The sequence below is a fragment of the Centruroides sculpturatus genome, unplaced genomic scaffold (genome assembly GCF_000671375.1).
Source record: "Centruroides sculpturatus isolate CEXI.00-Female unplaced genomic scaffold, Cexi_2.0 scaffold537, whole genome shotgun sequence".
Taxonomy (NCBI): Eukaryota; Metazoa; Arthropoda; class Arachnida; order Scorpiones; family Buthidae; genus Centruroides; species Centruroides sculpturatus.
Window position 1 is genome coordinate 471,805 of NW_019384802.1, and position 15,555 is coordinate 487,359.

Here is a 15,555-nt window from a genome sequence, read left to right on the forward strand (position 1 = left end):
AGCAAGTCAAAATTAAGTCTGTGTATATTTTGCCTTTGTTTAAAAGCTCTTTTAAGGGGATAAAAATCCCACGATACTGCATGGCATGTATTTTTACCAAAGTGATGCTTTTCACAATTATTTGACTTTAAGGATCAAAAATGTCAACAGAGATCAACAGTTATTGCACAATGCATTTCTAGCCTTTATAGAATGGTCAACCATCCATTCATTCACATCATCATTTGGAAATGTAAACTATACTGACATTTAAATTTCATTATAATATATGACAATTAAAAATTCCTTCGATATACTAGTTCATAAATAGTAAAATTATTTATTTGGTTTCAATTACAATAGGAAAAGTACTCCAATAATAGATTTCCTCCTCCTAATTAACAGTAAAATCCTAATGTAATACTAAAGAATAACATACCAAACAACACTCCAAGTACTCAACACACACTTGACAATACACAAAACACACAAAACAAGCACTTTACCACACATATATTACAATCAAAAATTGTCAAAGCAAACGCAATGTTAAGTACACAACACACATGCACATTACACACAGATGACACAAAACACTGTCACAATTCCTATTCAAAGGGCAAGCTAGCAGCTCTACATGGACTTTGTTAATACATGCACATACATACAACCTGGGCCTCAGTGCTCTCAGAGTGAAAGAGGTCCATGGGCTCTCTCAGAACTGAGGAAAAAAAACTGTAAAACCCTGATTAAATTACATAAAAAACAATGAATAAAATGCAAGTAAAATATACATAATTATAAAGAAAAGAAAAAAATTAAGAATTGTATATTATTTGTTTGCAGGCCATTTTGAAATGGTAATAATCAACCTGAAGTAAATGTTCAGAACTCCCTGTCTTTTGTGAAATGTGGTAAAATTATTACCTTTGAGGGAGAAAATCTAAAAAAGGGTGTATAGATGCTTGACATTTTGCCAGAAGCCTATAAAATTCTCTTGCAGCCTGCATTCAGAAAAGTTTGTTCATCACTAGTTTTCACAAACTAACTAGTATATAACTAATTTTTGTCAAACATTTACTTCAATGAAACAATTTCATCATTTGCTGTAAAATTATATTATGGTAACTGTACCAGTAATTGACATGGTAAGTCTGCTTTGATTTGATATATTGAGAAACATGTAAACATATAAACTTCCTCTATATGAAAAGTCAATATTGAAAGATAAACTTTTACTTCATGGTAGCTAATTTCAAAATTATTAAAAAAACAAATATTTATTTTTTTTGAAAAGATAATTCTTATATTAAGTGTTTTTAACTTAATTAGTTACTTATAATTTCTAATAAATTAAAATATCAGTATGTAAAAAGTAAATAATAACTACAGTTTTAAGTTTTTATAATTTTATTATTGTTNATGCTCATATGGCATTTCCAACTCTTTAATTAATTATTTTTTCTAATTAACATTTATATATTTTTTATCACCCCAAATTATTAAACTTAAAATGTTTTATTAAATTAAAGTAGTTTATCCAGTTATTAATCCACATCCATAAAGCTACACGGCTTTGATAAAACAAGCAGATATTTATTTATTATTCGTTAACAAATCCCATATAATCCACATACATAAGTATATATTTATTAAATTTATCCCTTAATAAATTTCCCAAACTTGACGAAATATTAATAAACTATAGAAAAATCAGAAACTGTTTTGTTATGCAATCAAAATTATTATAATGAAAAATGATATATAATTTTAATTTAAATGGTATTATATATCACTTTTGCAATTTGTTATTGTGTTTTTTAATCAGTTCACTAATACCCACTTTCAAATTGGTGCCTTCCAGCACCAAACACGTTAATTCTACGGCACACGTCGAACATCAAAGCCCAAAGTCGGCCGGAATCCATCCGTCCAAAACGATCCAAGTGAATAATTAATTTTAAAATATAACTTCTTAAGGAGAAGGTTTCATTTAATTATTTTAATTCAACACTATATAACTGGTCAATTCAGTTATTCTGTTTAACTTTTTGCTATTCAAGATGTCATCAAAAATAACTGCAATGTTTATTCTCATACACAAACAAGCATTATCATCAATAATGCAAATCTAGGATATATCTATCCCAGGAAGGTAACCAGAAATTTCTGAGTGTAAGTCACCCGCATTGTTGATGGTTTGCATAAACTTAGCATATGTAGGGGGGCTTCCAAGAAATGCAATAGCCCAAGATGACTACCAACACATTATTGTGCAAGATCAGTATGGCAACTCTTTGCATGTCATAAGCAAACAAAAGCAAATGATATTATAGTCAACAACTACAAATTTCTTTTTATATACGTTAGAACAGCTTAATATTACTATACATAAATATAAAAAATATTTTATATAAGTACATACATGTAATGTAACTTGTCTTATTCTGTAGAATAAAAGGTACTCAAAAAACAATGCTTAATTTTTCTGATTTAAGATATCTTTTTATAGATTGCTTTATATATATAATTTAACTATTTATAATGCTAAATATCAAAGTTCTCATATAAAATGCTAATTATTTCTAACAATAAATGAGACAAGTATAGATACACAATAGATACTCTTGTGAATCCAAACTAATTATTGCACAGTATTATTCAGGTTGGTAAAAAAATTATTAGCTGGGTTTTATATAAAAAGATGTCAAAAAGGATCATAAATAAATATATATATTTTAAAAAATTTTATACTGTATTTAGTACATATATTTATGTTTTTAACAAATGATTTATGATTGTTTTTGTTTTGGGCTGAAACATTTAGTGAAAAAAAACAAGATTAATTATTAAAATTTGAGTTAAGCAGAAATCAGATTAATGAAAGTGCATTATCTAGTCTTTAATCTTCATCAATTACAATCATCAATTAATGCAAATCATTTTTCAAATCCAATGTTAATAAACAACAGTAGTTAAAACTTAAATTTCAATAAATTATATTCCTTAATAGCATAAATAAAGTTTTTAAAGTTAGTATTTATTTTAATAAATAGAAATATACTTTGTAATCCAAATATGTATTTAAATATTCTGCATTTAATTTATACTAATTTCATTTAAATATTACAAGATTTAAGGACTAAACAAAAAACAAAGAGTTTTCCACATAGAGTCTTCTTTTCATGCATTCACTGCCATTAGAATACAATAGAATGAACAAATAAATAACTCTAAATAAAAAAAAATCTTCCTTCTTTGTGTTGTTTAGTCTTTAAATTTTGTAATATTTTAATATATATAATCATAGATTTTTCAAAAAGTTTTTAAAAATTATTTCTACAAGTAATTTATTTCATTTACTTAATGTAACTTTTAGCAAATATCTTTAGTAAACACATCTAATGTCACCATATTGTATTGATAGAACTACTGAAATAAGTTATTTTTTAAATGCCAAAATTTTTATTGCTGCATCAACAGAAATTTTGATTTATCATTGCTCAATTAGAATGGAAAACAATATCACAAATCACAAGAGCAATGAATAAAATTATACCTTAGTTCTTATTGTGCTATATTTTATTTTATTATATGATACTGTAAGCTACTATTTCATTATTGATTGACATTTTGCTTCTTTACCACTTGCATTATTATTATTATTTTTAAAAAGTTAAACAATCTTTGTTATACAAGAATTAGCAATTTCTAGTCTCATTTATACCAAATGTATTTTGTAGTTTTAAAAAAGGATACAGACATAGCAAACAGCCATTATTAGATGTGGCACTAATCCAATGTGTTCTCTCTTCCTTCCTCGAGGTTCTGTAGCTGTCCAGAATAGGGCATCCAGAATGTCTTGCCCGAAAGATGAGAACAGTTTATCTGCAATCTTACAAAATATAATTATTACATTATGATTTACCTACTTATATAAAATTACTAATTCAAAATTATTATTTAAATTTCAATAAACTGAGAATTAAATTTGTATTATTTTCAAAAAGTTTTGAATGTGCTAATTATAACACAAACATCTATAAGTTAAAATAATATGAGTTTAGAGTTTCATAAAAATCAACTTTTATGATTTAAATTGATAAATGATTACATAATGTACTTAATATAAAAAATCTTAATGTGATGGATTAAAATAATAAAATGCACAATAATGTGTAGAACTCTAGTTTGGTTTAATAAAAAAATTTAAAAATATTTTAAATGTATTTTATTTTATTTACTCTAATCCAGATTTTTCTAACAATAATATGATATTAATACTTAAAAGGGTCTCCCTATGCACTTTCAAGCAGTGTAGGAGGTGAATGATGAACATTTTCAACTACATTCATTATTCTGCTTCTGGTCCAACTAGAACTGCTTAACTTTGCAAATGCCTTAAGTGTCTGTAATGTTTTCAAATCTTTCAAATTATGGAACAACTACAGAATATTTGGTGCTTGGAAAAGTGCATATGTTAATCCTTTAAAGTATTGATTTAAGTTCCAGCTTTTGGAAATTGTATTTAATTTGGTATCAACTTGTCCACCTGTCACATGATGTAATTGAGATTAATCCAGTTTCATATAATGAACTTTTAATGATATGATTTCCAGAAAACATGTAGAATCTAGTTAAAAAAAAATTATAAATGGCTTAAGCTAGTCCTCAGGATGTATGTGAAATTGATAACATTAATATGTTATGGGCCAGATTTGTGAACATATCATTACTAAAAAGACATTTTATTTATGATGTTTGATGTTATAAAGATATTGTTATACTTTACAAATTTAACTTTGTTTTAATGCAAGTTATTCACAAAATATATCATTAATCTGTATCATTATTTTATGATACCTGCAAAGTTATTATTAATCATCATTTCAAGATGGTGCAAGAAATAGCTAATGGTCAGTAATGAAAATAAGCATTCATGCTTAATCAATTACTTAGCAATTCCTTAATGATGATAAAGATTTTAAAAAGTTATTAAATAATAATGATTTTTCAAAAAAGGTGATTAAATAAGATCACAATCACCTTTTTTGAAAAATCATTAATGTCTATATAAATATATAAATATCAACAACTTTGGTGATGTCTATATAAATATTTTCTAAGAGAGAGTGGACTATTCTAGTACATACTTGTGCTTATAAACTTAAAACTTTTTTACAGTGATGGTTTTCAATCCAATGTAGGAGGTAATGCTTTTATTTTTGAGTTTTTCAACAAATTAATAATGATCTAATCAAATTATATATTGTGTCAATATATTTTATGAATTTGATATTTCATTTAAATAAGCAAGTAATAATAAACAACAATAAAATCGGTTTATCTACGGTATAAATTACAAGTTTATTACAATAAAATCTCATTGTTTCAAAACAAGGGTCCAAAAAAATATAACTTTGAATTATCTGGATTTGAATTATTTGAAGTTTTCTTTCGGAATTAAAGATTTTTGTAATTTCAAATAAAATTATGACATTATCTTAAATAATTTCACCCATTCATTTACAAATGCATCAATATTACAAGTTATTACTTAGTAATTTAAGTTATTTTGAAAAAACTGTCACCTGGCATGTACTTAATGAAAACAATGAAAATGTAACCAAATTATATTCAAAGTAAGACCTGAAAATTAAGTACAAAAGAAGTTTTAGTGTTTCAATAAGAATTATCACAAATTTCATCTTGACTTTGAGATTACAAAAATCATGTGATCTGATGAAAATAAGCTGTATTAACAGCTAACAGCATATTTATAGCTGTTAGCTGTTAATATAGCTTATTTTCATCAGATCACATGATTGCACTATCATGAATACAGACATGTATTTAATGGACTTTGGAATTAGTGAATCAATAGACTTTTGCAAAACATGTCCAAAATAATTAAATATCAAAGAGATTTCTTCCATAAAAATAAAAAAATCTCTCTTCATTAACGTGTACAATGTCCTAATGACCTTGAACATACATTCAATAAATCAACAATGTATAATTGGTAAAACAGAAACTGCAACTTGGGAGTGGAAACTTTCTTATAAACATGTAACATGATGGAAGATTTCGAATTAAACATTATTATTGTGGATCACCAAACCAGAAAATGTCTTCGAATTTCTTTGTACTCATGTTTCAAATTATCTGAACTAAAATGTTGGCAAAATCCTATTCTCTTGGCAAGGGACTAGATTACATTGAATTGTGTGATACTTCAAATTATCCAATATTGAAATAACAAGGTTTTACTGTAAAAAATATTCTAATTGATATTTAATACCTAAACTAGGACAAAATAATTCTTATATTGACATAGCTGTCATTAAATCATTTGATGTTTTGCATGTTTAATACGAAAATATGTTTTTATATATTTTAGTTATGTAAGAAAAATCCAAAACTTATATTTACCTCTAACATATTAAAAAATATATATAATTTGATGACGGACTGACTTTTTACAATATGATATAACATGGACGTGTCAACATATGTCATGAGAAAACTGACTGTTATCAAAATTATTCCTCTCAATAAATCACAGATTTCTGCTGGTTGTAACACATTTTCTTTTTCATTACTGTCATTTCTTCGAAATAATGATCTGTATAAAGAAAAATAAAATCTGTTAAAAATATAAAAAGAAAATAAACAAGTAAAATGGCAAAGCCATTTTTGGGATGAGACTATGTCTCAGAGACTCAGGGCTTGTTCATATAATTGCTGACAACTGGGAACACAATGTTCACATTTCAAACTTCCCAACACATGCCAGTTGCTACTTGTTTGTAAGTTCCATCTGAGGGCAACAGATGGTGCTAATAGTTCTAAATTGCATTTGCACTTGTTTATTGTTTCAGTTTGCGAGCAACACATGCACAAATCTCGCACTCATGCCTGTTTGTAGAAACAGCCTCAGCATTTTGTATTTTATTTTGACCTGGTTCTTGGTCCTCTGACTACCTACAAGTCTGGTATATTTTATGTACATATGATTTGGGGCACCAAATACTCTCTGCCAAATTGCAACTCCTGACATGTACTCCTTCATAGCTCTAAGGTGTCCAGCCATTGACAGCAGTACGATTTTAGAGATGAGACATAGTCTTGTCAAATATGTAATAAAATTTTTTTTCCTAGGTTTGATTTACTGTATTGATTTTATACTGTATTTCTAGATCTATCATATTACATTAAATTGCATTTACATTAAATTATATTTAATGTAATGATAAAAACTGTTTAGTATAATTTTTAATAAGACATTTAATTTTTCTCAGAATTAATTATTTTTTAAATTTAAAACTACATTTTGTTTACAATATATTGTATTATTTCAATTTAAGAAATACTATAATTATTATCCAACTCTTTTCCTGGATAAAATTGTCTTTTTTTAATCAGAAGTAAGAACAGTTTTAAGAAGTTTATTAAAGAAAACTGAAGTACCATCTCTCCTCTTTACAATTACTTTTTAAGCAAGAAATGTTGGTCCAAGACATGTCCTCGTTTGAAACTTCATATGAACAATGAACATCACATAAATGTTCCTCTCTAAATTTCATGATTCTTACATTACAGAACATTAAAAACTAAGAAACTTTGTTTTTCTATTGACATAAATATGTTTTTAAAAAAGGTTAAATATCAATTAAAAAAGGCAGACAGTATATACACAATATATAAAATACAGAAGAAACTAAGACATCTTCCTTCACAGGGACAACCTTTTATTACAGGCTATGCCTCTGCAATAAGTTTTACAAGGTTCATTGATGATAAACCAACAATTGTAAAAAATATATACATACCTTCAATTAAAAAGGGAGATAGTATATTCATAATATATAACATACAGAAGAAACTTCTTAGTTTCTTCTGTATGTTATATATTATGTTTCTTCTAACTTCCTTTCCATTCTGTCCAATCAAAATCCGGTCTTTTTAAAACAGTTTTACATAATATTGCAGAGGCATAACCTTGACTGAATTGTTATCTCTGCAAAGGAAGACTTAGTTCCTAATAGTAATTGGACAGGATGGAAAGGAAGCAGTCTTCGTTTATTCTGTATATTATAAGGTTAAATATGTTATGTTTTTAAGGGATGAAAGTCAGCCTTCAAAGTTGGGTTTTTCAAACAGTAAGTTTTACAGAAACAGTTATCCAATTTTAATGAAATCAATTTGAAAACACTTCTTACAAAGAGTAATCAAAAAAATTTTTACTGATATCTAGAAACATTTTTATGGGACATNTCCTTCCTCTCTTCCTTGGCATGTTGTGAAATTTCTCATAGTTGGATAATAAACCGTTTTATTGTAATTTGTCTTTTTAAATTATTTTGAGTCGATATTAAAATTTGGAAAAGGGGATTCCTAGATCGGTAAAATACGCAAATTTCTTCCTACAACTTCGGTTGTTGTTCGGGGTACAGTTAAGGTTAACGAAGTTTGAGCGAATACATAATTAGCAAAAAAAAGTTGAAATAAAGTGATTAAACAAAAATTATTACAAATATCGTAAATAACAGTTTACAAATGCATATATAGATATTTTTTGAAGGGGGAAAATGGTCTTCATTTCCCCCCTTCAAAAAATTTGAAATCGATCGAACACAGTGCTTGAATGCTCGTGTAAACGTGCGCCATCTATCGTAGGATAAATGCCAGAAATCTTCGCAGGAGTGTATTAAAAAACTTCCCAAAGCTTCATGGCAATCGTACTACACCAGAAACCTTCACGGGAGTATATTAAACAACTTCTCAAAGTTTCACAGCAATCGGATAAACGGTGTGGTAATGCATGAACACATACATTCATACATACATTCATTTTTATATATATAGATTACTTAAAACTGCACATTAACAGAAAATAGATGATAAAAATTAAATTTCAAAAATAATTTTGATGTCATTGAATACTGGCAGAAAGCAATACTACTTGATAGCTTGAAACATTTGTCTATCAGCAAAATATGTATGAAATTTTGAATATGGCATATGAAAAGCAACTTAAGGTTATCAAAGTATTATATACAAAAGAGCAAATTGTCCAAAATTGCCTGTACACATAATCATTATAAATACCATTAGCTTTAATCTTCAAATTTAATAATGATAATATAAAAATAAATTATTCTAAAATTTTTTCAGTAATTTTGATAGTTTTTCTTCTAAAATATTTGAAAATATAAAATTAACAAATTATGTGTTTAAACTACGATCTAACAACCTACGATGCACCTTACAAAATAGCAAAACTTCAAAACATTATACCTGTATTTTATACATCATTTGTTTTAGTTAAAATAATTAAAGAAATAATTTTATCTTTTTCATATCATTAATTCATTACAAAAACATTAAAAGATTATTTTAATTTTTTTTAAATATTAATTAATAAAATTAAACCTTTTTTGCATGCAACAAACAAAGTCATTCTTAACAGAGTATGAATTATTATTAAAAATACTATTTTATGAACATCTGAGAGTATAAAACACTTTTTAACCATATTAGAGAACAGATTATCATACAATATACGCAAATCAAAAGTCTAAAAATTTTATATAGTTTACTTAGGAAATAATTTTATAAGTTATGTAATTTGTAATTTAAGATAACAAACTTCTTGAAATCTCAATTATTGCTAGAAATTAATGTGACTGAATATAGATAAATATAGTATTATTTGAAACATATGTAAAAAGTTGAACACAACAGTTCAACAAGATTACCAATTTGGATAACTGATCTTGTATGGAAATTCATGTACAGTAGAGCATCGATTATCCTAATACTGATCAACCAAAACAATGGTTAACCAAAAGCAAATTCTAGTCAGCAAATTCAAATTTCCACTAGGGCTGTGGCATTGCAGCACTCTTCCCCTCCCTGCCAAACTGAACTGTAGGCCTAGTTTAATGTATTACAATATGTAAGGTATGTATTTGTAAGACATGTGATACAAATTATATACAGTACAGTTTTATTTTTAATATATTTTTGTAAATGATCAGTTATCTGAAAAATCAGTTATCTGAACAACCCCAGTCCCAAATGGTTTCAGATAATCGATGCTCTACTGTATATAGTATTTTCTACTGTGGTGGATATTGAAAGGAAAGCATAGACCATTTCTATGGAAAATTTCATCCTTTACAGCAATATTATAATTTACCAAATAAATTTAAGCTTCTAGCTCCTCAAAACACTGGATAAAATGTAATTTCTGTTTGCATTGTATTATTCCATGTAATAAGCCAAAAAACCACCAGATTACATTGGGCTACTTTTCCACAATTATATTTTAAATAACACACACCTGAGAAAAAACCTTTAACTGATGTGAAATATGATTATTAATTATACATATAATTAATATATTTTAACATATAATTAATTATATTTTAATTAATTACTAAATAATTTGTCACNCGAATACATAATTAGCAAAAAAAAGTTGAAATAAAGTGATTAAACAAAAATTATTACAAATATCGTAAATAACAGTTTACAAATGCATATATAGATATTTTTTGAAGGGGGAAAATGGTCTTCATTTCCCCCCTTCAAAAAATTTGAAATCGATCGAACACAGTGCTTGAATGCTCGTGTAAACGTGCGCCATCTATCGTAGGATAAATGCCAGAAATCTTCGCAGGAGTGTATTAAAAAACTTCCCAAAGCTTCATGGCAATCGTACTACACCAGAAACCTTCACGGGAGTATATTAAACAACTTCTCAAAGTTTCACAGCAATCGGATAAACGGTGTGGTAATGCATGAACACATACATTCATACATACATTCATTTTTATATATATAGATTACTTAAAACTGCACATTAACAGAAAATAGATGATAAAAATTAAATTTCAAAAATAATTTTGATGTCATTGAATACTGGCAGAAAGCAATACTACTTGATAGCTTGAAACATTTGTCTATCAGCAAAATATGTATGAAATTTTGAATATGGCATATGAAAAGCAACTTAAGGTTATCAAAGTATTATATACAAAAGAGCAAATTGTCCAAAATTGCCTGTACACATAATCATTATAAATACCATTAGCTTTAATCTTCAAATTTAATAATGATAATATAAAAATAAATTATTCTAAAATTTTTTCAGTAATTTTGATAGTTTTTCTTCTAAAATATTTGAAAATATAAAATTAACAAATTATGTGTTTAAACTACGATCTAACAACCTACGATGCACCTTACAAAATAGCAAAACTTCAAAACATTATACCTGTATTTTATACATCATTTGTTTTAGTTAAAATAATTAAAGAAATAATTTTATCTTTTTCATATCATTAATTCATTACAAAAACATTAAAAGATTATTTTAATTTTTTTTAAATATTAATTAATAAAATTAAACCTTTTTTGCATGCAACAAACAAAGTCATTCTTAACAGAGTATGAATTATTATTAAAAATACTATTTTATGAACATCTGAGAGTATAAAACACTTTTTAACCATATTAGAGAACAGATTATCATACAATATACGCAAATCAAAAGTCTAAAAATTTTATATAGTTTACTTAGGAAATAATTTTATAAGTTATGTAATTTGTAATTTAAGATAACAAACTTCTTGAAATCTCAATTATTGCTAGAAATTAATGTGACTGAATATAGATAAATATAGTATTATTTGAAACATATGTAAAAAGTTGAACACAACAGTTCAACAAGATTACCAATTTGGATAACTGATCTTGTATGGAAATTCATGTACAGTAGAGCATCGATTATCCTAATACTGATCAACCAAAACAATGGTTAACCAAAAGCAAATTCTAGTCAGCAAATTCAAATTTCCACTAGGGCTGTGGCATTGCAGCACTCTTCCCCTCCCTGCCAAACTGAACTGTAGGCCTAGTTTAATGTATTACAATATGTAAGGTATGTATTTGTAAGACATGTGATACAAATTATATACAGTACAGTTTTATTTTTAATATATTTTTGTAAATGATCAGTTATCTGAAAAATCAGTTATCTGAACAACCCCAGTCCCAAATGGTTTCAGATAATCGATGCTCTACTGTATATAGTATTTTCTACTGTGGTGGATATTGAAAGGAAAGCATAGACCATTTCTATGGAAAATTTCATCCTTTACAGCAATATTATAATTTACCAAATAAATTTAAGCTTCTAGCTCCTCAAAACACTGGATAAAATGTAATTTCTGTTTGCATTGTATTATTCCATGTAATAAGCCAAAAAACCACCAGATTACATTGGGCTACTTTTCCACAATTATATTTTAAATAACACACACCTGAGAAAAAACCTTTAACTGATGTGAAATATGATTATTAATTATACATATAATTAATATATTTTAACATATAATTAATTATATTTTAATTAATTACTAAATAATTTGTCACTAGGAGGAGGCATCAGGCTCCATCTCTCATTAAATTTAATAATTTTAATTAAATTAATATTTATTGAATAATCTAGAATATTCTGGAAGAAAAGAATCGGCTTGGAGCAGGACTCGAACCCACAACTCCTGTTTACCATGCGGATGCCAGTTACATTACCCGAGCCTCCAGTCTGATCTCCTCTTCCAGACATATTTATATATTTGTAATCCAGTGGTTTGGCTTTACAGATTTATCGGATTTCGTGATGTTTGTTTATTCCGTGTAATTTTTTTTTACCTAATTTATATTTGCATTATCAAAATTCTGTTATTCCTGTCTAAAATTTATAAATGGCTGATTCTCCATTGCAATATCTAATGACATACAGTATAAAACTCAGAAACTGTTTCAGCAATTCTGTAGAAAAACATTAAACGTTCCAAACCATCTCCAAACAGTTGAGTTTGATAGGCAGTGATTTCTGACTCTCTTCAACTTGAATGATCATTTTTAAGATATCACTTTCACATACAATCAGTGAGACAAAGCAGTTTACAATTATAATTTAAATGAACTAAATAAAGTCATTCTATAAAATAATGCTTGAACCAAAACCATTTTCAAATGACTTGGTTCTGGATTCATTTCTATCAAATAGCCATAAAGGAAATGTTAAAATTTTTGTTGTTTATTGTATCTTGTAAGTTGGCAATAATGGTCTTAATGTATGTGTAGAGTAGCTTGACAGTGCATACACAATGGGCTGTGTTGATGAAATAAATATAATTTGTTGTTTCTGACATAAGTAACCATTGAAAGGGTATTTTCAATATTAAAATTTTAGTTTATTGGAAAAACATGATAATATTGATAACAATTGACTTGAAGATATTTTTTTAATTAATTTAAAAATGTTGAATAATATACATTTAATAATACACGAAAACTGTTTCTTTTTCAACCTCTGATGGTCCATAAAACAAAGACGAATGTAAATAACAATGAATTTATTGTCAAAAGTTAGGTACAAGCATGATTACTTTCCAAAATAATCACTGTGAAGATTGAAGCATTTGTCTATTTGTGGATGAGCTATGAAATCCCCCCTTCATAGAATGTAGCCATCAATGACTTGAAATGGGCTGTAATGTTGTTTTAAAGATTGTTATTGGTCTCAAATCTCTGCTCTCCTATCCATGTTTTCAGTTCAGGAAAGAGTGGAAATTGCTTGGCACTAAATCAGAGCTATACACTCGGTGTTTAAAAAATTCCAAGCTGAGTGGAAGTCTTCACACACCTTTAATGTGTGAAGACTTCCACCTTTTTTATATTGTATGGCTTCTATTGCAACAAGGTTTGGCCACCTGAGATTCCTCAAACCAAAATATGTTAAATACAACACACATCCAACAAGCACATGACATGATTGATGCAAAAAAAACACATATAAAGAAAACTATCATCTATTTTGACAGGTATTTCAGTTATTAAAGGAACTGTTGAAAAATAATATGTTGGTATCATCATCATCATCATGTATCATAAGTTTATTTACACTTATTTATGAGAACCGTAAACTTATTTTCTGACTAAATTCTCTTACACACTGTATTAAGGGCCAAGAAATAAAAAAAATATTAATCAAATTTTACTGGAATAATTTTAAAACTAATTGTTTCTAAACAGTTTTTACAAGATTTTTGTCTCATTAAATGTATGTTTAGTCTTTGAATAAAAATAAAATTTCTTCAATAAAATATTCTTTGAATAAAAATACATTTAATTTCTAAAAACATTTAACAATGACATTTTTACTTTTTAATTATTAAAAATTTATCTTATAAAATAAAATAATTATTCTTGTTTGAAATTTCAAATTGAAATTATTTTCCTGATAATTACTGTTTTTAATAGTTTAAAAACCAATAAGATTATGTCTTATAATAGGATAAATAATTAACATTTAATATATAACAGAAGATATTAACCTTTTCAATTTCTCTCGGAATCTTCATAAATATATAAAATTTTTCCCTTCTTTCTGCATATCTCTGCTCATCATTTTCTAATAAATATCCTCTACGTAATTCTCCATAAACATAATCCAAGAGAGTATCTGTTAAAAGTATTAAATAGTAAATTAAAATCAATTGTACAAATAAAATTAATTTTAACATCATGTATTCTTTTTAAGCATATGTTTTGAGTATTAATGTTTTGAGTATGAAAATTTCTTATAGTTTCAAAGAAACTATAAGAAATTTTTTATAGTTTATAGAAAATTTCTAGAATATTTTTAGCAGAAAATAGAAAATTTTTATAGTTTATAGAATTTTCTATAAACTATAAAAAATTTTCTATAAAGAAAATTTCTATAAAGAAACTATAAGAAATTTTCAGTGATTTATTAAATAGTATCAGACCCCGCCACACACTGTTGTGGCTCAAAATGTATAACACTTTCCCCGTGGAGGGGGGAAATTATTCGAAAAATCCCTTTTTAGTGCACATTCTGTTGACTTACCCTATTAAAACGCAATCAAAAACACAAAACNTTAATTAAATCGGCACTGCACTACACCGGGATAGAATAATCAAAAAACAACGTACAATGAACCTGTTTCCGGTGTGCTTCTCTGTAAACGAAGTATTACTAGCACTTTCGAACTTTAAGTTCTTCCTCAGGTAACATGTCCAAGCGAACGCCATTCAAATTTGATTGAAAAAAAGAACATCATTACGAATTTTCGCTGATTTTAGAACCCCTTCGCTGGTTCTAAATTAACGTAACTTTTTGTCTACGAGCACCTGCCATGCAGTTGACAGGATGATCTCGTCTTTGTTGTTAATGCAATGTCTACGAGCACCTGCATGGCAGGTGCTCGTAGACAAAAAGTTACGTTAATTTAGAACCAGCGAAGGGGCGCATGCGTCAATGACGCCAGCGATACGTACGAGAAAATTCGTAATGATGTTCTTTTTTCAATCAAATTTGAATGGCGTTCGCTTGGACATGTTACCTGAGGAAGAACTTCAAGTTCGAAAGCGCTAGTAATACTTCGTTTACAGAGAAGCACACCGGAAACAGGTTCATTGTACGTTGTTTTTTGATTATTCTATCCCGGTGTAGTGCAGTGCCGATTTAATTAA

The 15,555-nt window shown here is 27.2% G+C and overlaps 1 protein-coding gene across 1 annotated transcript in view; it reads right to left on the minus strand.

Annotated features, from left to right (window-relative positions):
• The window catches only part of LOC111629567 (transmembrane anterior posterior transformation protein 1-like), a 45,299-nt gene that overhangs the window by 18,165 nt on the left and 11,579 nt on the right, over positions 1 to 15,555 (minus strand). Inside the window, exons 2-4 of the mRNA XM_023373480.1 lie at positions 14,367 to 14,521; positions 6,412 to 6,600; positions 3,734 to 3,874 (exon numbers count right to left, since the gene is read on the minus strand). Of these exons, the coding sequence (XP_023229248.1) occupies positions 3,734 to 3,874; positions 6,412 to 6,600; positions 14,367 to 14,521 (485 nt within the window). The remainder of the gene's footprint in view (positions 1 to 3,733; positions 3,875 to 6,411; positions 6,601 to 14,366; positions 14,522 to 15,555) is intronic.